General features: G+C 41.5%; 1 protein-coding gene across 1 annotated transcript; it reads left to right on the top strand.

Annotated features, from left to right (window-relative positions):
• The first annotated feature begins 44 nt into the window (after positions 1–44).
• CRTAP (cartilage associated protein) lies at positions 45–20383 on the top strand. The gene is made up of 7 exons (XM_080611805.1): positions 45–532; positions 4299–4448; positions 5064–5235; positions 7309–7437; positions 9016–9161; positions 10609–10692; positions 19706–20383. The coding sequence occupies exons 1-7, from the start codon at positions 65–67 to the stop codon at positions 19763–19765; spliced, it is 1209 nt and encodes a 402-aa protein (XP_080467931.1). The 5' UTR covers positions 45–64; the 3' UTR covers positions 19766–20383.
• Positions 20384–21335: the final 952 nt, after the last annotated feature.

The raw sequence follows: 21335 nt of genomic DNA, 5'->3' as shown, positions 1-21335 counted from the left end.
GTCCCGCTGCTCTCCTCTTCCTGCAGCGGAGACGTGGTGGCCGCGGGGCGGCCGGAGCGCGGTGATGTGGCTGTGGCTGGCGTTGTCGGCGCTGCTAGCGGCGGCGGGCGCGCAGTACGAGCGGTACAGCTTTCGCAGCTTCCCGCGGGACGAGCTCATGCCGCTCGAGTCTGCCTACCGCTACGGCCTGGACCAGTACAGCACTGAGAACTGGCCCGAGAGCGTCAATTACCTGGAGGTCAGCATGAGGCTCTACCGCCTGCTGCGTGACAGCGAGGCCTTCTGCCACCGCAACTGCAGCCACGCCGCCGGGCAGCCTCCCGCTGTTGTGGCCGACCCTGCCGCTGCCGCCAGCTCCGGGGGAGCTCTGGCCGAGCTGCGCCTCTTGTCCGGGGTGCTGCGGCGGGCGCAGTGTCTGAGGCGCTGCAAGCAGGGGCTGCCTGCATTCCGCCAGGCCCAGCCCGGCCGCGACCTCCTCGAGGACTTCCAGCGCCGAGAGCCCTACAAGTACCTGCAGTTCGCTTACTTCAAGGTGAGGCCCGGCCCTTCGTCCCTCCTCAGCTCCTGTCTGCTGTGTCTCTGCCCTGCCTGCGTCTCCCCAAAGTCTTGCCTGGTGCTCTGCCACCTTCCAGCCAAGCCAAGTAAGCCAAACGTGCCTGGCAGTGTCGCGGTGGAGCGAGGGGAACAGTGTGGCCCGTCCCTGCAGAGCCTCATTGAATGTGGATGCCTCGCACCCACTCGTGGCAAAGCCCCTGACCTCTTGCCTGGCCTTCCAAGCAGTTGCTCTGGGCTGTAGCCTAATTCCCCATCACCTTCTCCACATCAGTTTAGCTGCCAGTTTTCTGTGCCACCTCCCTTTCTGTCTGTGCTTTGGCCTCCTAGTCCCTGCCCTTCTGGGACTCTGCACTTCATTGTCTTCTGGGCTTATCTTCAAGCCCCTTCCTCCCATGCACTTCGTGTAACCCACAGTGGGACCAGTGTTTGTGTTGTCTGTCCCCCCTGCTTGCCCACATACTGCTATCCAGCTCACTCTTCACCAGTTTTTTCCCAACTCATCCACCACATCCCCTAGATTAGCTCCTCCAGTTCTTCTCAGACCTGCACCCATTAAATCTTGCCTTCTTGTCCTGTAGTTGGGTTTTCTACGCCTGCCCCTCTTTCTATCTGCCTTATTTTGTTTCTAACCTCTAAAACCTTTTTCAGAGTTTTCATGTCACTACTCTGCTATTGCAAGCACTCTTTGCTGCTTTCTGTCCCTGAGCATGTCCATCTTCCTCACTTACTTCCTTCTGGTCCAGTTGTTTCAAGTGCAGCAGCTCCCAGCCTGTGACTCACAGATAACCAGATGCCTGCAAACAACAGTTTTGTTGCAGCCACAGGAAGGAATAAAGGGAAATGTGGCTGCTGAAGTGTGACACTAATGCTAGGCCTGGAATGGTGTTTACTTTTTGCTCCAGGGTTAGCCAAGGCTGGGGACACACACCTGTTTTAACAGATTTCATCCCGTTCTTTTACCTACTTGTCATCCTCCTGTCCAGGGTCTGATTGACAATTCTGTCCCTCCTCACCTTCCTCTTCTGTTTTCTAAATCAGGGTCTGTCTTCACACCATCCCCTTAGGTACTGCGATTACTTGCATTTCAAATAAATGGGATTTCTGGGGAGGGAAGAAAACAAGCCGAATTTTGCTTAGATTGTTTTCTTTCAGGCAATTACTCCAAACATATCCCAGTATACATTATATAGGGTTGTATGCTTGTGCATTGTTTTTGAGATTGCTGCTTGAAAGCACTCATCTTCTTAACACTCATCATCTGTGTCTTACTCGTAGGAGTGCTGTTTTCTTGTTAAAATGTTCAGTTTTTTTTCCAAATTACACAAACAGTTGTAAGGAAATGTGTCCTCATAAAAATAGAAACAGTATCCACATGCACAGTATCACACCAGTGTCATTCTGTGAGTTTAAAACCATCCCTAAGATCATATGGAAGAACTTAACTTTATACATTAAGGCTTCTGCACATGTAGAAGGTATCAAACTGGGGGCATTTCTCTTGAATAGTAGAGTGCAAAGGCACTCCTCCCATTCTCAAAGCCATATAGGGATACCAAAATGACATCAGCACAGATGTTTCCATTTCTTGTCTATCTTTAACCATTCATTCCCCCCTGTGGCACGTACAAAGCTTGCAATTTATGGATCACAGCAAAAATTGTTCCTACATCCCATTTCTGGTACGGTTAAGTAACTGGTGGATAGGAATGTGAGAGGGAAATGGGAGAAACCCCTCCCTCTCCCTTTAAACTGTTTTTCCATTCTGTTTGCAGTAGGTTTTAGAGGTGCAGTTTCGTGGGTTTCCCCTTTAGTGTCAGTTGTTCATGTTGTCTTTCTTACTAGGTTGCAGTTCAGGTCTGAGCCCTTACCACTCACTGAGGGAGTTCTCAGTGGGCCTTCTAGGGCTAAACTGCTATGTACAAGGGATTTTTTCCCTGCTGATGGTTTTCTCAATAAAGGAATGTCACTTTCCCAACCCCCTAGCCCCCCAGCAGATTTTTATAGTATAGAAAGAAAGAAGAGGGAAATGCTTTATGTCATTTTTTTAGAGTGACCGTGTGTTTATTGAGGCATGTTCCAGAGTGAAACTTTGCCACGTCTTGGATCCTGGGAGTAGATGTTTGTATGCTGCTGCGTGCTCCTCTGGAGGGAGCTTTCTTGTAGCCATGGAGTTCACTTAGGAATGTGTTTCTGCACAACTTTTATTTTTCTTAGTGGTGAAAATTGAAACTGAGAGTGAATTATGGACTAAGCAAAACTGAGAGGCCTGTCAGCCTACCAACGAACAGGGTTAAAGCATAATGAAATGAAACAATGAAAACACAAATGAAACCTGGTGTTTGACGAAAGTGCAGCTGAAATTTCCCATTGCTTTTAGCGCTGTCTGGGACGACTGGAAGCACATAGTTTTGGGACAGCCAGGAAGGGCAGCTGGCAGAGCTCCAGTGCTGGGAGGGACACTTATAGCAGCACCGCAGCAAGAGCTCATGTTAAGGTTGAAGTCGTTTCTTTCTGGTAGTTGTCTCTCAAGTTTCTTTCTGAAATGAAAGGGCACCTTTTATGGATGAAGACAGGAAAAAGCATGCGCATGTATGCTTGTGATTCTTGCTCATAGTTTTAGACGTACACTTCCAGAAGCTATTTTAGATGAGAGGTAGAACTCTGTATCACATGCATCACAGTACGCTGAATGGGTTTATGTGGATCTTGGCTTATAAGGGAAAGCGTTGTAATGTTTCACAAATATTTAAGATTTCTACTTTGTCACTCTTTCTAAATATGTGCATATGTACTATATAGTTTATAAAAATATGTATCTATATGTAAACTAAAAAATGTATGCACACAGAAGTGCATGCACATTTGGCACATGCAGTTGTAAATAAGGAATGCATACTTCACAAAGTATTTCTAATGCGGTTTAAAAATGGGTACAGGAAATCACATTAGGACACAATTATTGAGCAAGTCCCTGTTGTTTGCTCTAACTTTGTAACACTGTCAGGAAGATAGATTATTGTAGTATTGTTTTGTGTGCCACTGAGCAAATAAGCAACATAAACATGGTAAGTGATGACTCTATCCAGTATCCAGAGCTTAGCATCAGTAATTGCTGTGAGAGAAATCCCACACAGGAGAAACAGTATAATCTTGTGCCTTGTCAGCTTCCCTGTCATCTTTTAGCCTATTGACAGCATCCCATAGCTCAGCTTCTGCTGCAGGAGGACCCCCGCAAGGGTGCACCGAGCCTCAAGAGGCCAGTGGCAGCACCTGCTACACCCTGAGCTCTGCGCTGCAGCCTCTCCTCACATCAGTTCTTTCCGGTGCTGATGCTGGCCACTGCTGGGGCAGCCAGAGCAGAGTTCCCAGACCAGGCTCTGGTCCTGAGGCTAGTGCTCACTATCCTGCTCACCTGCCCATGCGAGCTGTCATGCCATGTCTTGTTCGCTGCGCTCCTGGTCACTCATGCTCCCTGGGCCGGGTTTTTATTCACTGATAAGTTAATACAAATGTATATGTTCACACAAAATGTTCATAATGATGCAGCTAGGAGTAAAATGGAGAAAAATTACATCAGTTTTACTGTACTGTTGTATCTGCTGAGACTGGTTTCAGTAGAAGTAAGTTTGGGAATATAGAGGCTTGCAGGAAAGTTCATTGACAGAAACTGGGAAACTTTGAACTGTTTTTTTCCAATTAACCTTTCTTCCCCTGCCTTTCCTTCTCTCTCCATTCCTGTTTAGGCTAATAATCTTCCAAAAGCAATTGCAGCAGCTCACACATTTCTTCTGAAGCATCCAGATGATGAAATGATGCAAAGAAATATGGCCTACTATAAAAGCATACCTGATGCCGAGGAGCATATTAAAGACTTGGAGACAAAACCTTATGAGGTATGCTTTTTTTATTCAGAGTCTGGTCTTTTGGAACTGTTCAGTTACTCCTCTTACTGTGTGAGATTCAAGAATATCATTTGCTCACATGTTCTTGGTTCCTACTTTCCTTTCTGTCTTCCTGTCTTCTCCATCATCTCTGTTCTGCCTTCTTGATGCAGTCAGTAATTCTCACTTTTCAGGCTTTTCACTGTTTCATTAATGAGTCACAATGAATCATAGATAGTGGCACACCTGGGGGCTGCTACATGCAGGTCACTGCTGGAGCTAAGCAGGTGCATAGTTACTCAAATGTGGTATAGTGGCAAAGCTTAAAATAAGCTGGACATTTGGTGTTAAATATTCAACTGAAAATGTCTGTCAAAACCTGTGGTTTAGATTCACACTCTTACTGCTGTCCAACAGGCTTTTATTTTGATCTGAAATAAAATTATGTACTCTGCTCTCTAGAAATACGTGGTAAAAGCCATTAATCATTTATATCTGTTGTCCTCACATTAGTCGGATAATAGCTTCTATATTAGTTCAGACATACAGATGCATTCTGTATTTGAATATCCACACCAATTTCCACAGATCAGTTACTTCTGGTTCTCATTCCTGCCAATTTTCCAGAATCTTTTTGTCAGGGCTGTGAGAGCATACAATGGTGACAACTGGAGAACATCTATCTCGGACATGGAACTGGCTCTTCCTGATTTCTTCAAAGCCTATGATGACTGTATAGCAACCTGTGAAGGTTCCCGAGAGATCAAGGATTTTAAAGACTTCTATCTTTCCATTGCAGGTGAGCAGTTAGGAAATAATAAGGAAAGATGTCCCAAAGGTGCTCTTCCCAAAGGATTGACTACCAGAGTCCTGTTTCTCAGTTTGCAGCGTGAAATGCACATGCTACACCATGCTCAGTTTGGGCCAACATGAGTTTATTAGATTCACTGAAAACTGCTTGAATTCTGGTTTGCTCTTTCCAGTAGGATAAAGGAGGGCTGTCAGCAAATCAGAATGGAGAGCTTTTACTTTAACATGGAATTTTAAGCATATGCCAGAATAACAGATGTGTAAGTAATGAGAACTACTCCATCCAGGTAGCAACAGTTATCCAGACAGGTCTCTTGACCAACATTTCAATATCAGTTTGATACCTTTGAGGCTCAGCGTTTAGCCTGCCTTCAAAATCTGCTTTGTGTTTTATGTGTCACTGGTCAGATGTATCTGCTTTCTCATAAACATGATAAATTTCTGTTACCTATTTTTCATCTTTCCTACAGCAGTTTTGCTAGCAGTTAAAATTTCTTTAGTGTGTAGATTAAAAAAATCAATTGCTTTGCAAAGGAAAAGAAATACCACCTTTTTTGATTGCTGTCAAATTGACACATACTCATTTCCTATGCTCTTTCATAGCAAAAGAAACAATTTCTTCAGTGCTCCAGGCTCAGTGTTGCTGGCAATGTTGCGTGGAGAATGCTGGCATGCTTTATCAACAGACTTAAAAACATGAAAAATGCAACAGAATTTCTGCTTTGCCAGAAGGAAAACCAGCCCAACTTTTTGTTCGAAAGCCATCAGATGTGTTGCTGAGGGAAGATTTGTGAAATACATAATATGTAGATGTGAAGTACAAGAGCAGCTTCACAGTTTCTCAGTGTGGAACTGGTACCCATCAGTGCAGCTGACTGGAACAGCTATTGCAGACTGTTCCTTAAGCAATGCTTTACTCTTGAGCCAAGCAGGCATTTGCCTAGGACAGCAGATAAGGAGTGAAGGTCCAATCACAGGTGGTAAAGCATTGAAACACAGGCCTTCTTTCCCAGTGGTTCAGAGCCCTGACATCAGGATGACTCCAAAGCCAACAGTGTCCATGCTTAGCTGTGATTGGCACTTGCTGTCATCCTTTCTCTTCCTTCTTGGAAGGAAAGGACAATTCCCAGCAATAGTGGTGAGAAGGAAAAGTAGGAGATGCTGCATGATGTCATCATGAGCATATGCATACATTTCAAGTATTTTGTTCTTGACATAGGAAAATTCATATTTACTTGCACTGCCTGGGCAGAGCTGTGCTCTTGCTCCTTGGAGATGCATTCTGCCTTTGAGGGTTTTAATGCAGAAGTAAATGCAGCAAGAAAAGATAACCACAAGTATTTGGTGCTTGCACTAGGTACGTGTTTAACCCTGAGCAGTGAGTTCTATTTGGAAGCCAGCTGTCCTCGCTGCATGGGGTCACTTCACTGAGGGACTTGTGTTTCTAGCTTTATGTCCTGGCTAGAATTGAATACTACTCTGTTTGGAGATTCCACAGTTCTTGTAAAAGATGGGCCTGGTAATTTCATTTTGCCACCTATTTTTAGTTAGCTTCAGCATTCTTCGTGTTAGGAGTTGTCAGAGATGAAAACAGAGGAAGGGCCCTTTGCTGTTCTTTTGCTTTGGTCAGAGACTTGCCACGTAAGCTTAGATAACTTGGTTTCACCTGCCCAATGTGGCTGACAGGGAAACTAAGGCTTTAAAATACTTCTGTTTGGTGGTGGTGCCTGATGTGATCTATCCCAAAACTGCTCGAAATTCCTTGTAGGCAGCCACAGACTGCCTGTAGGTGTCAGTGTAACCTTACTGCTAGTGCTGTGGGATTGCGGCTTTGAATCATTTCAAGTCCAGACCGCCCAGATTTTTACCGAAGTGCTAAGTACCAGTGCTTGATGCATACTTCAGATGGAGCTGTAGATGCTCAGTACTTCCAAGCAGCAAGATCCAGCTGCATAGAACCCAGGAGAGCATTATAAGGCGAAATGCTAATGGGTACCAATGGGAGGGGTTATAATGATTCACTGTGCTGTGTTCACATCCCGTGTTGTTTTCTTCCTTTTAGATCATTATGTTGAAGTTCTTGCATGCAAAGTACAGTGCGAGAGTAATCTGACGCCCATTATTGGAGGCTTTGTTGTTGAGAAATTTGTGGCCACCATGTACCACTACTTGCAGTTTGCTTATTATAAATGTAAGTAGTGATTTTAATGTGCTGAAATAACATTGGGATGATGTGGGGCAGTTTCCATTCATAGTCTTTTTCCTCTAGTTATAATGCTTTACAATGTAAGTAGTAGCCTCCAGAATCTGCATTTTAACCTGTTCTGGGACAGAAAGTCTGAGTTGCCTGGCGTCTTTTTCTCCTTGTGTAACTGTAGTTAACAGACATGGAAGATAAACCTTATGTATAGAGCCCATGCTCATAAAATCGTCCATGACAAAATAAATTGCTGAATGTAAGTCCCATAAGGATTTTGTCCACGTCAGGCCCCTCTGGTTTAAGTCATGCGTGGTTGTGACTGGTCTCCACTTGGGTGCTGGAAAAATGAGGTGGTTACAGAGTAAATGTGGTCTGATCCATCACTACCATTTGTTCTTTATATGATGTGTACTGCCAGCACAAATTCTTTACACTTGTGTGTAAATTTATATGAACTTTTATAATTTTGTGGAAATGATAAATGCTCATATAAATTATAAATGTTCATAGTATGTATTTTAGATGTTTAAATGATGCACCAATTCTTCTGCCTTTTTGAAGTAACTCAAGACATCTTAGGGTGCCAACCACTTCCATTGGAATGTGTGCAGTGGCACAGACTCATTTTGTACATCTATGTACAAAACAAGTGTGATTTGTGCCAAAAAGCCATAGGGTTCAAGCTGTCAGGCCCACATGGTTTCTAAGCAGCTGAATGTATAGCTCTAGCAAATTTTTTCTTAGACTTATAACTTACTCAGAGAAAAGAAAGATTGTGATTCAAGGCAACACATTTAACACAACACACTTCATTCTATTCAATAAATACTCAATTTTCAGTTTACTATTCATCATTTCTTCCACAGAGAAACCTAGAGAGTAATTAATACCATTCACTTTTCACTAGTGGATACTTACAGTCCTGTTAGAATGGGGCTTATGGGGCTAAATGGATTTTGAGCAAAAGGGGGACCACTTCACAGAAATTCTAGTGTTCTGATGCTCAATGATTACCTACTTGATAGTTAAATAACTGTGAATTTTGCAGTTTCTTGAGGAACCACTTGCACTATAAAGGACACATGTAGCACTTATAGCTACTGCTGCAGGCTCCAGCGTCAAAGGGAAGACACATTCAGCCATGTAGCATCAAATCATTAATGACTTCTGCTTATCTTGTTTGACTGCACATTTTACACATTGACTCTTCCCTCTTTGTCAATTCTTGTACAAAGAAGTGGGGTTATGTTTTTGCTGTAGGGGTGGGGACGGTGTGTTTTTGTTTTGTAATAAATGCCCCAGAGTGGGCTGATACCTCACTGGTACTGGGATATTTGGTTAGGATTTTCATAGAAAGCCATCAGTTAAGTCCCCATTTTTGAATCACGTTTCAGAAACCTGTTTCAGAGCATGAAAATAGTGTATCCTTTCTGGGAAGCAATTTTGTTGGTGGGGAGATATAAAATGGGTTCTGTTTCCATCTGCGTTTTTCAGAGCTTTGGTAATAGTAGGAATTTTTTCATTTACCTTAACTGAATTTTCGTGTGTGTGTGTGTGTTTATTAATTAGTGAATGACATGAAGAATGCAGCTGCTTGTGCTGCTAGTTACCTTTTGTTTGACCAGAAAGATGAAGTAATGAAACAGAACATGGTCTACTATCAGTACCACAAAGACAAATGGGGACTTAAAGAGGAGGATTTTCAGCCCAGATCGGTAGGTGAATTAATTAATTTGCCTTCTAGACACATTCAGATGTTTTCCTGATGCTCAGTGGGTCAGAGGTTGGGAAAGTGGGGGTTATCTTGCTTCTGGAGTTAAATACATGCTGTTTTATTAAAACCACATAAAAAGTTGTACACAGAGATGTACTGTGTAATGTAGACAGTGAATGTCATAGTCTTTTGTGTTGGCATATATTACAGTAGGTTATAATATGATGACAAGTAAATTCACAGTGGTACTTGTCTGACACATGCATATGTATATTTTTATCTACCTTGATGATTGAAGCAGCTGCTCCCTGAAATCTTCTGGTGTAAAGATAGTTCCAGTAACATTTAGGCTTTTGGGAATCACTTAGTTGCTGACATGCCCACTTGGTTGTTATTTCAGGTTATTTTGGCATTGAAATGTGTCTGGATATGATAACGCCAGCTGAACTTACTTTCCAGTTACTTTAGAGCATAGTTGGGTGGATGAGGATGGGAAAAGGCCCAGGACCATACTGCATCTAATTATCTCAGCTGGAATACTTGCTGCAAAGAGCCCACAGTAAACATCAGGCCATCCAGCAATGATTGTGGTCTCTCCATCCTTGCTTTATGTGCCTTTCTAGACTTGTATGTACCAACTTGCTGGATATGAGTGGGATTCTGAATTTATCTGATAAAACCTGTATATCAAGATACCTTATAGTCCTAATTAAAGCTACTATTCACTTTTTGTATATGGAATATGTGTAACCAGATTTTATAAACTGAATTGGGATTATACATCAAAGAAAATATTTTCTATGTCTAAGGAGCAGCATTTGAGTCATTGCACAATTATTTTCTTATTTATCACTAAGCTTTAGATGTTCTTGTGAAAGAGAAGTTTCCTATTTTCCTCCCCCAAAAGAGTTAAAGGGGATGATCAAAGTAGATTACTGTTGGTATTCACAAATATGAGGGTAGGTGACTGAGCTAAACAAACAGGTGAGAATTTCCCTAGCCCAGACTCAGGCTGGGGTGAGCCATTATCATGCAAAATAGCTTAGTGTCTCTTTTTCTCAGAACTGCCTGCTGCCATACGCCAGAGCACAGGGAGACAGAAGCTTTCTCGCATCCAAAGCCTGCTGGAATGCAGGCACAGGCTGCTGCTCAGCTCTGGCAGTCTCATTCCTTATTCTCAGACTTGCCAGTGCTTTGAAACGTGAGAAAGAGGAGAGTGCTTTGTTCTTCTGACACCGATGGAGCTTGCGCTTTGAAAGGTCCACAGAAGACACTGGATACACCGCTTGCTGTTCTATTGTTTCCTTTCACAAACATTATAACCCCCCCCCCCCCCGGATCTACCTTCTACTAAGTCTGGATCTGACTTTGCTGGAGTATATTCAGGTGACATGTGATGACACTCCCCTGTCCTGCTACCCTAATGTGGATATTCTGTTTCTTGGTAGGAGGCTGTTCGATACCACAACATAACCACGCTCCAGTTGGAAATGTATGACTTTGCAAAGGAACATCTGATGGATGATGATGAGGTGAGTTTTCTAGAAAGGAAACCAAGGTCAAAAAACAGCAATCACATTAAAGTGAAGATGATACATAGATGGAATCCCAGGATTTAGCTACTATGGAAAAATCTTCTTGTAAGCATGACCATTTTATCATGGTTTTGTCTTTTTTAAACGGAATATAAAAAACCAGAAGAGCATCACATACGGTTTAAAAAAGTGTGGATAGTATTAACACGAAGGTAAATGTAACACTGAGCCCACAAAACAGAAATCCACCTTGCAAGCTATAACACAAGGGGGCAGAGAGGTAGTGTGTATATATATTTTTATATATATATATTATATATATGTTTAAACCTAATGTTTTTCTGGTTTTGGGGGGTTCTTTGGTTTTATTTTTGTGTCTTTCTGGTTGTTTCTTTCTGAAATGTTGTTTAAATTAGATTTAAAGATCCTTACAATTTTGTCCACAAGTAACCACCTGAATCTTAATGTTTATCAAAAGGAAATCTTGACATCAGTTGGGTTTTTTTCCTGCACAGTAACAGTTTGCTCACCCAGTCTTGCTTCTTATGTTATCTGTCCAGGAATTCCAGACATTTAAAATGGCTACTATTAGACTGGAAATATGTTAAATGTATTTTTTTTTAGCAAGGAAAGTAGCTAAATTGTTGAGAGGGCATTTCTTTGTCTCCCACAGCTGAAATGAAAGTGTAAGTCATGGAGGCTTTGGGTTGCCTTTTTGTTTTGCTTTGTTTTCAGAATTGTTCATTTAAAGCTTTGAGAAGAATCTTCAAATGATGGAATAGTTCATTGTTGGCATTGGCAAAGAGCTATGCTCAGTTTGGCATGGGGCAGGGTACTTGTAATGAGCACAGCTGAGCTCTGTTTTAGTTAGGAAAGAGAAGGATGGTTTATGTTAAAAAATGAAATCACCTTTGCAATTTTTGTTATCCAGCACATAGGGAGACATAATATTTTATAGCACAAAAGTAATAACATGTCTGTGCTGCCTTCAGTATGCTAGTGACCTGAAAACAAGCCTATACATAAAATTCCATTGCAAGGTTACCAGACTTAAGGAAGACTTTCCATTGTGATAAAACTGTGAAAGACAGTTTCATAAGCTTGTTATAAGGTTAAGCTTAGATGAGGACTAGTCTGTATGGATTTCATCTGGGTGTGAAATTCTTGAGCACTTTCTATATTCCCTTGTTGGTTTGTGCTTTGCCCGTTATGTTGGGCATAAACTTAATTTGTAGTTCTTCTCTCATATCTGCTGCTTCAAAACATAGTGATGAGTAGTTAAGGAAGGGGAGAAGCAGTCTGTTGTGAGGGCTTTCCCCATATGTTGTTAGAAGGAGGGATAGAAACAATCTTCAGCCTCAAGTACTGTGTATAGAATTAACAAGCAGTTATCTGCTGGCATTTGTTCCTGTAGCTGATTTCACCCATGCAGTTATACATGACCTTGCAATCTGCAGGAGAGAAGTACAAAATTAAAACCTCAATTAAACTTTTGAGGAAGTGACAAAGAAGTTGCATTACACTGGATTAATTGTTGGGTTAAACAACCAAAATTACTGGGTCTAGTAGTGCCACAGATATCCCTATCTCACACTCTCATCATAATAGGAAAGTTACCATACTCTTCTCCCAGGGAAAAGCTTCTGTGCCCTCCCTTATTAGGGCTGAAGAACCTGGGAGGGATGGAGGCTGTTCATGCCTCTGGCTTGGCTCTGGCTTTTGGTAGTGAACTCATAAATCCCTGGCTACCAGAACTTGTCTTTGGCTGCAGGAGCCTTCCAGGGAGTCCAGACAGAGCAGGAATAGCACAAAGGTAAAAGCGCTACCTTCCAGTTTCTGCTGTATGGGCAGGACCTGGTAGCAGAAGTGGAATTTCTTGTTAATATTTCTCCTGGCACAGATTGAAAAGTTTATTCCATTGGAATGCTGAAAACTGAAAAACCCAGATAAGGTGTTACAGTAAAAGCTTTATTAAAAGTTAAGGATGAAGGCAACCCTCTCTTTTTAGTACACTGTTTATCTAAACCATGTGCATCTTGGGCCATAGGCCATACCTTTTGTGTGTCTCTGTAGTTCAAGTTTGCTGTCTGTGAAGTTGCTTGTGGGCCAACAAGCTCAAAAATAATCTGCAGAAGAAAATCATTCTCTTTCCTTGAGTGAAGCAAAAGGATCCTATGTGGCAAAAGGATCTCTTCCTATGTGAATGTCAGCATTTCCAAGTGGAGAATCTCACTTTATTCAGACTTCTCAGTGCTCCCATATCATCCATGTGTCTTTTTAAATCCAATTAGCAAAGTGAGTGAGAACATGTGGCCTCTTCCAATAATACATGGCCATAATTGCAAAGGCTGGAACATGCAGTAATGATTTTTGCATATGTCACTACAAGAAATACTGTCCTGTTCATGTTACTTTATTAATGTTTTTCCACAAGGAAATGAAAAACTCCAGTTCAAACATTTAACACAGCAGAGGTGACAGAGAACATGAGTGCCAACTAGCTACAAATTAATTTTTCTTTAAAGTAATTATTATGAAATACCCTTACAGTTTTCCACAGTGAAGTTGAAAGAACATTACACGGAGTTGTCACCTTAGCTGGCCATGGATTGTTAAGCTTTTGGATTCCTGTTCAGATGTGTAATTCATGAAGGCTCTAATAGATACAACTCCTGGTATTGCACAGATTTAAATAGCAAGCGGAAATGCTGTTAAGAGCCAGATACTCAGCTAGTGTAGATGTAACTTCAGCTCTGCACTAATTGTATGAGACATGCTTCTGGCCCATAAAATCAGTGTTCTTAAGGATTTTCCATTTATAATTATTTTCAGGGATAGCTACTTAGCTGTTCTAGATTACATGAGAACCACAAGTATTTGGCTGAGATGATCTCACAATGTGATTTTTCTTTCAGTACTTGATCAGTAGGTGAAAAACTGTTGGCAGCTTTGACCCACTTTATTTGCCATCTTGTTCTTTTTATTTGTATATGATGTGTGTGTCCATTTGTACAGTAGCTGAAATTCAAATGCTCCATTCTTGAGTGTGATGCGAAGGAAAGCAAGTGTTGAACTAATGTGACTGATGGAAAAAGAACATGTGGAATTACATCAAAGCATGAGGGCCCAGTGGACTACTTATAGCAAATAATGATCTGAATTTAGCCTATTTTTCTCCTTGGGAATCACTAACACCATATTTTCAGCTTTATTAACTCACTTTTTGCCTACATTCAGATGATCTATACAAGTGTGCTTGTAATGGCAGGCTGTAACTGCAGACATCTAAACCCTGCCCTGCCTGCAATCTCAGACCAACACAGCTACAATAGCACCACTACACTGAGAAGAGCTGGTGGCAGCCATTTCGGAGGGGGTTGGCAGCTGAGTGGCATTGTTATGGTCCTTGTTCAACATAAGATACTTTAAAGGAAGAAGGTGGGTTTTTTTTGTCATCATTTGGTAGTGGAGATATGGCCTACATGGCTGGCCCTGCAGAACCTTCCTGCTTTCCCCTCTTGCTTCTTTACCGTTGAATATGTATCCTGGTCAAAGATGTTTCTTCTTCCATTTAAACCACCTTCCATGGGAAGCTGGTTGCATGGTTGGGCTAAAATGGCAGGACGTCCCTAAGTTGTGACATTAGGAGGAATTTTTACCTGCGCAGTTTTTCTTAAGCTTCTGCATGCAGCATAAAGCAAGCAAGAGAGAGTAAGTGGAGTTCAGAAACAAAGCCACTAGAAGGCTTCTGTTTTCAGTGCAGTGGGAGCAGTGTTGAAGTTGCTTTGAAACTGGGCTGACTCGTGTTTTATAGGCATTATAAAAACGTTAAGAGGAAAGCATATTTATTGGATTACTATAAAGTACTATTGTAATAACTGCAGTGTGCTGCAGTCTCTCATAGTGTATGGGAAGAGAACAGTTACATGTTCAGACTGTATCAATAAAAATGAAATGAAAAAATATTTGAGAAAGCAGTTAACATACATGTAAAGAACAAATAAGCTCTTTTAATATTGAAGAAAACCCCCACCTAAAAGCATGTGGCAGTGGGGCACTGTGGACTAGGTATTTGAAAAATAAACAGGTTAAGGGCCAAATAATTTCTCTGCACAAAGAATTGAGGGATTTTTTTTTTCCCCATTGCTAGAATGCAAGGAATGTCCAGCCTGGTCTGTACTGCTCTTGGAAGATCTGGGAAGGCTTTGAGGTGGTTACAGTGAACTCTCATGTTTTAACTGAAGGTTAGATCAAGGAACTTTTTCTTGGTCGAAGGCTGAATAAACCTTTCAGGCTGAGCCATTCATTGACACATGCCTTACTGTTATCCCAAAATAATGTGTGTGACCCAAAATATCACTGGGCGGAAGACTGTGGGGTGTGCACTTTATAAGGTCTTATCAGGCCCATGGAGCACGTACCCTCTACAGTTGTCCACGTCAAACCTTTGTCTTCCCTCTTGCAAGATGGTTACTCCTCCTTGAACAAAGTCCGCTGGTTTTCATAACCTAACTCTTTGTCGCTACTCCCATTAGTTATTCAAATTAGTCCCTGGGACAGTTATAGGACAATTGCTCATTAGTTACAGGGCAGCCCTGACCTCTCCTCATACATGCTACCCCTGCAACCCTTTCCCCTACCACTATCTTTTCACCCATGGCCCAATACATAAGGGAATCAAATCTGTTACTCTCACTGTTGAACAAGTTTCCAGTGACTAAGATCTTCCAACTGTAGCAAGATTTCAGTTTTTGCTGTGAAGGACAGCTGGGGACATTTTGTGGGATAAATGTTTTCCTTCTAGATCGTAGATCATAAGGAAACAAATGTCCAGCTAATTCTCCTTGCTCTTTTTGTTGTCTCCCAAGGTTTGTTGAATGAGTTAGGATAAAGGCTGCTTCTTACTCATCCACTGATAATCACACATGGAGGCATGTCTATAGTAATACTTTTATGTAGAACCTAATTAATTGTAGAACACTATTGTCTTAATATTTTCTTCTACTTCCCTAAAGAACAGTACTCACTGCAGTGCATACAGAGGCCCTATTAGAAATGCTATCAACAGTTCTGCACGGAATGTATAGGTTATTTCAAATAATAAAATTTTTTTTTAGAAAAAAAAAGAAAGCTATTTTTTTTCCCCAGAAGTTTTCCAGTTCACCCTGAGAAAGGACAAGGACCCATGAATGATTGATATTTTCTATGTGGAAGGCAGTGCTTAGTCTTTGCAACTAACAGCAAAGCATCTGATCTGTCAGTACAGCTGCTACTGCTTGCAACTAGATTGAAATGCTGCTGTCAAAAGAAGAGTTGGTGCTGGACTGTCAGTCTCAAGTGGGCTGTACCTGAGCCATGTATTGGTAGCTTTTCCTTTTTGCTATTTATTTTAATAGCTGGCTAGGAGTTTCCAAAGGACGGATGTTTCCTCTAAAAGGTTGTGTTTTGTGTGTGTGCATGCAGCATTTAACGTTGCATAAGCAAGGGCTGGCAACAGTCCCTGGCCTGCTGTGTACCATGGTCTTGGACACTCCGCTTGCAGTAGTAAGTGAGGACTTCTGCATTTTTCATCGTTTTAACACTTATTTTTTCAAATGCTGTAATAGCACACCAGTATCAGTAGCCTGGGTTGGCTTATTCAGAATTGATCAAGAACTGTGTTTTAAAATCATGCTTTATTATAACCCACCTACTCACATACCCTCTGTAAAACCTTCTGGGATTAGTTACTGTGGTACAAAACTTGTTCTTTCTGTTTGTGCCTCTGTTCAGTTGTTAATCTAAGCCGAGGCTGCTCAGTTTGCATATATGGCAGATAATTAGAGGCCCCAGTTGATCAGATCAGCTTCTCTGGTTCTTCCTACCACTCACACCAGTCTGAGAGCATTCCCCTTCTGCTGTTCGATATCATGCCTCCCATATTTCAGGCTATACCTGTCCCGTCTTTTCCCATACATCCTTGCTGTGTCACTCCCACTTTCCATTCACTGTCCCTGGACTGGGAGAGGGAAGAAGAGGTGAGTAGCACAGAGAAGGGAGGTCATGGGGTGCTGGCAGAGCTGCTGTACCTGTAGCATGTACCCAGCTTCCACTGCAAACCAGGGGGTGAGGACTGTGGACTGAGAGCCAGCTTGCTGATGAGGACGTGACCAGTTGGCTGCCTATCAGGCATGTACTGATCTGGTGGCAAATCCTTCTCTTCCCCCAGCTTAGTCAGACTTCGCATACTGATTTACTAGCTACTGGCCAGACAGCTACATCACGCTTTGGGCCATATATTGCTCAACTCTGATTTACATCAGCACTGTGTCTGAGCAGCATATTTGTGTAACCTGCATTACTGGTGGGTGGCTGTTGTCCTGTGTAGTAGCTGCAGCAACTGCATGTAAAATTTTCTTTACTACTGCATGTAAAGTTTGATGTCCTTCCTATTAAGGTAGGTAGGAGCCAAATAGCATTCCAGATAGCGGGAGGAACTCTATCACACAGAATGGTTAAGTCATATCAGAGAATAATTTTGGGCTCCAGATCTGCAGGCCAGCATGAAGTTTATTAGATATCAGTGGGCAAGAGGCTCTTTCCCTGGAGTGAACACCTCTGAAATGCTTGCTGACTTCAGTCATGCAGAATGCCTGTGTCAAGTGAGCGCTAATGGGGCAAGGACAGTTGGTCAATTTGGTCATAGCTGCTAGTGTGACAATGTGATCAGCTCTTCTGATGTAGTGTTAGCACCTTTCATTAGGCTGCCAACCACACTGTGGACAACTTGCAAATGTTTTACATTCTGACTGTGAATGCACAGGCAAAAGTATTTTGACTGCAGGTTTTGTTTGTCTTTAATCTGGAGGGTTTGCCTTCTCAAATACAACCAGCATCCAGCCAATTACTCAGTTGCATTACAGTGTATTTTCTGTATATATATTGTTTGGGCAGCTGTTTTTATATATTCGCCATATTTCAACCTGTCTTACTCCACAGTACCTCTCATTAGAGCACAACAGCTTCTGACATGCTTTCCCTTAGAGACCAATTTCAGGCTCTAGAGAATTCAGATTTCAGTCAATTTTTAAATATCCTTTTCCATTTAAAACTTGGGCTTCTCACATGTTTCTGGATGTGAAAACATAGTAGAATTAAAAAACCTGAATTCTGTTTGTGATCTGTGCCTCCTGAAAGCCTATCTTACCAATGAACGTGACAATAATATGAATTGAATTGAGATTCCGTATGGTTGAGTTACCAAATGTACAATATTGAAATCCCCATGTCTTCCTTATATTTCCTTATTCTGGGTCATCTTGTTGGATGCTTGTGCCTTTCAGACTCTGTATTTTTTAAGGATTGTCTTTGCAGGTAGAATGAGGGCAAAAATCCTTTTTATTGTCTGTTATTCTTTCGTTAAACTGTGATCCTGAGGTGTAAAGCAATTAGTCTGAACTAGGTCTGGGACTCCTGCAGTAGACACCTGTATTCCCAGTCTCCTAACTCTCTTCAGAGTTAATGGGACCTGCCTGTCTGTAGTCCTTCAAGAGGCACACAAATGCTTGTGCCCAGTTTTAGGAGCTGTGCTATAAAACTTGACCAGAAGTCCCCTGGGCCTCTGTTTCTGTATCTTCCAACTGCTTGTATAGTGACTGTTGGACCTAGTGGCTATCCTGTCCATTTGTGAAGTGGTTTTGAGTTCTTTCCATGATTGGGCTCCTTGGGCAATCAGAATACTTCAAACAAAGGAAAACGTGCAGAAATGTCAAATTCCTGTTTTCCAAGTGCCAGATTTCCTGCAACCAGTAAGACAAGTAGGGAATATGAAAGTGCTGGCATTTTTTCCCATGGTTTTTATTGAATCGGATACTTAGATGTTTTGAACAAATTCAAAGCAAAAAGAAATTGCCGTCCTTCAGGACTTGCTAAAACCACTTCATAAGTTGCAAAAACTCAGCAGCCTTTTGAGATGGAGCTGTGAAGCAGGGCACAAGAGCAGCAGTTATTTCAGACAGCTTTCCTCCCACTTTTGTTTTTGCTTGCTTGGTTCTCGTTATTTCTCTCCTTGCTAATCATACTTTTGAAAAATGTGATGTTAATGTTTTTAATCACCATGAGCATAATACAATTGCTGTATTAAAAACAGACAATTCTCTATTTCCTCATATTATTTTTACTGACAAAGGTTTTAATGCCCTTTCCTTATCAGAATAGAAAGAAAACTAAAATTTTGGGACTCAAACTACATATCTGCAAGGTGCTGTCTTCCTAAGGAATACCTTTCTAGGCAAAAACGTGCTGTAGCAGTTACTGTAGCTCAGTTGACAGAGCAGTAAATTCTAGCCGGTGGGGCTGTATCATCCCAGGGTACTCAGGCTTGACTGCAGGAAGACATTTGACTATGGTATAGGACCTAGAACTACATTAGGAGTAGTTTAAAGTCAGATTGTGTCAGTACCCTGTATTACCAGAGTGGAGCTAGTAAATACAATATCTTTCTGGTCTGAGTCTATATCCAACATACTTGTTTCCAGTGTGGAAGATATTCTGGTGTCTCTGGTTCTTTACATTTTTGTTTCAGGACATGAATGGTTACAGCAGACAGATGCAAAGTCAGAGTTACAGTTCTGCAAAGCACTTTGGCTTTAAATTTTGAAGCTTTCTAAAATCCTTTAGTCTTTTATGGTATTCTAACAATTTCCTAATTTAACAGGTGCTTTAAACATTTCTTCTTCTACTTTCTGAGTTTGAGAATTTTGTCTGTTTAAATACCTGAAAAAGAGGATTTGTTGTGAGTGTAACATTTCCTTCTTTTAAGATCTGTATGTCCCTGCAAGTACTTGTGCTACACCTCTATGGGCCGTTTACCTGCATTTTATAGGCTTGCTGTTCTGGCTTCTGTATGAAGTGTGTTAAAAAGTACTTAGACACACTACTACAGTTTATGCTTTGGTTAAAATAGTTAATGGTTGTCACTGATTTTGCAGTACATGGTTAACTTGTTCCTGTTAAATTTAATCGTTTCTAGGGTGAAGTTGTGGAATTCCTTGATGAGCTGCTAGAAGTAGAGGAAAAGAAGGAATCCTGATGAGTGAAATCACTATGAAGTATTTTATGAAAGTGAAGATTCACCATTGATCCTTACTATTGTTTTTGGTCACCTGTAGTTCCAGTTAGATATACCTCAAATCTGCTCCTTTAAGCTCCACCTTATGTCACAAGATCCACTCCTGAAAGATCACTTCCATGCTGCACTGACTCTTCTGTGAGCGTGGCTTTTCACTGTGCATTTACAGAATTGGTGCATATGGGTTTTCCCCCTGACCTTTCTTCCCATCACACAAACACAACAGAACAGACTGTACTTTGTGGGATAACACTAAGGTTCCTTATTTCAGTGATGTTCTACTGAGTTCTAACAGTACAGCTAAATTCCAAAGAACTTCTGGCAGGTTGTGCACCAGGAAAGATGTAACAGTTCCTCTTGACTTTCTGAGCTATGCGTTGTATTATTTATATGTGTCTTTTTCTACGATGAAGAGTAAAGGGATACTGAATCCCAGTGCACCTGAAAGACATTGAGATACATTTAAATAGCCAAAATAAGTTAACAAGGCACAACTAGTGATCTTGTAAGAATTGCTTAAAGAATTCTGTATGCAGTGTTGCTCTTTTTTAAGAACTAAATTAAATTCCATGATGTGAAACTGAGGTCACTTAGAACTGTATAATAAAGAATTCCTTTTTCCTATGAATTCTTACTCTTTCTGTTGAAACAACTTGTGGTTCCTGTGTGAGGTGAGGCCAATCTTGTCTATAATAATGGTGATCAATGTGTTTAGCATGCTTTTCCATAGAAAACAGTTTGCTTTTTTTTGTTTTTCAGCCTGGTGGGACTGTCTGCGCAGTTCTCATCCAAAAGTAAGTACAGGTGGAGACTGAGGCAGTTTTAAGTGGAATACTTAAGCATTTGCATGTGAGTTCCTGACATTTTTATTAACTATATGGTGGAGGCTAATACAGGAGTACTTTGAAGGCCCCAAAAATACTGTATTAGAGGTGAATAGTGAATTGGTGCACAAGACTACTGAAGAGCAGAAATCCCATTGACATAAGAGGAGGATCCAGGATTTCATCCCTTGCTTTCCCCTTTCTTTTTTAAGGATCAGGTCCTGCAAGTGGTTTCATCCTGCTTACATCAAAGGGAGACAACAGCATTCAGTGCTCCTCTGACTGAATCCTAATTCAGCAGAATGGAAGTGAGTTGCAAAACCAAAACCTCCTTTAGGCGGTTAAAAAGGCAAAACATGATCTCCACGACCTTGCTGAGTTATTGCTGCTGTAGCCTATGTATGCTGTGGAAGTATAGTGTCTACACTACTGAGTGTCTGCAGAGAATAAGGGGAATCCACAGGATCAGGTTTAGGTGTCTTCTAGCCCATGACAGCAATGACTCATTTTAAAATGTTAGAAGTTGCGTGCGAAAGATGTTTGGAAAATCAGATTGGTTTTTAGCTTCTTTAATATAAATCCCGGTTAGCATGCTGATGTGAAGGGGCAGGCCGTTTTATTCTCAGGCTGAAAATCTATCAAGAGCCTTTTAACTTTAGGAGATTTAGCCAGCTCCACTTGTGGTAACAAAACCAGAATCTGGCTTG

The sequence above is a fragment of the Psittacula echo genome, assembly GCF_963264785.1.
Source record: "Psittacula echo genome assembly, chromosome: 2".
In the NCBI taxonomy this organism is placed as follows: Eukaryota; Metazoa; Chordata; class Aves; order Psittaciformes; family Psittacidae; genus Psittacula; species Psittacula echo.
Note: the sequence above shows the minus strand (reverse complement) of the source record. Positions and strands in the feature narration are given on the sequence as shown.

What these genes read in the sequence shown, in the direction of transcription:
- CRTAP (XM_080611805.1), top strand. Translation starts at nt 65, where the DNA reads ATGTGGCTGTGGCTGGCGTTGTCGGCGCTGCTAGCGGCGGCGGGCGCG. An exon ending in AGGATTTTCAGCCCAGATCG is followed by an intron (nt 9,162 to 10,608) that starts GTAGGTGAATTA and finishes GTTTCTTGGTAG; the next exon opens with GAGGCTGTTCGATACCACAA. An exon ending in ATCTGATGGATGATGATGAG is followed by an intron (nt 10,693 to 19,705) that starts GTGAGTTTTCTA and finishes AATCGTTTCTAG; the next exon opens with GGTGAAGTTGTGGAATTCCT.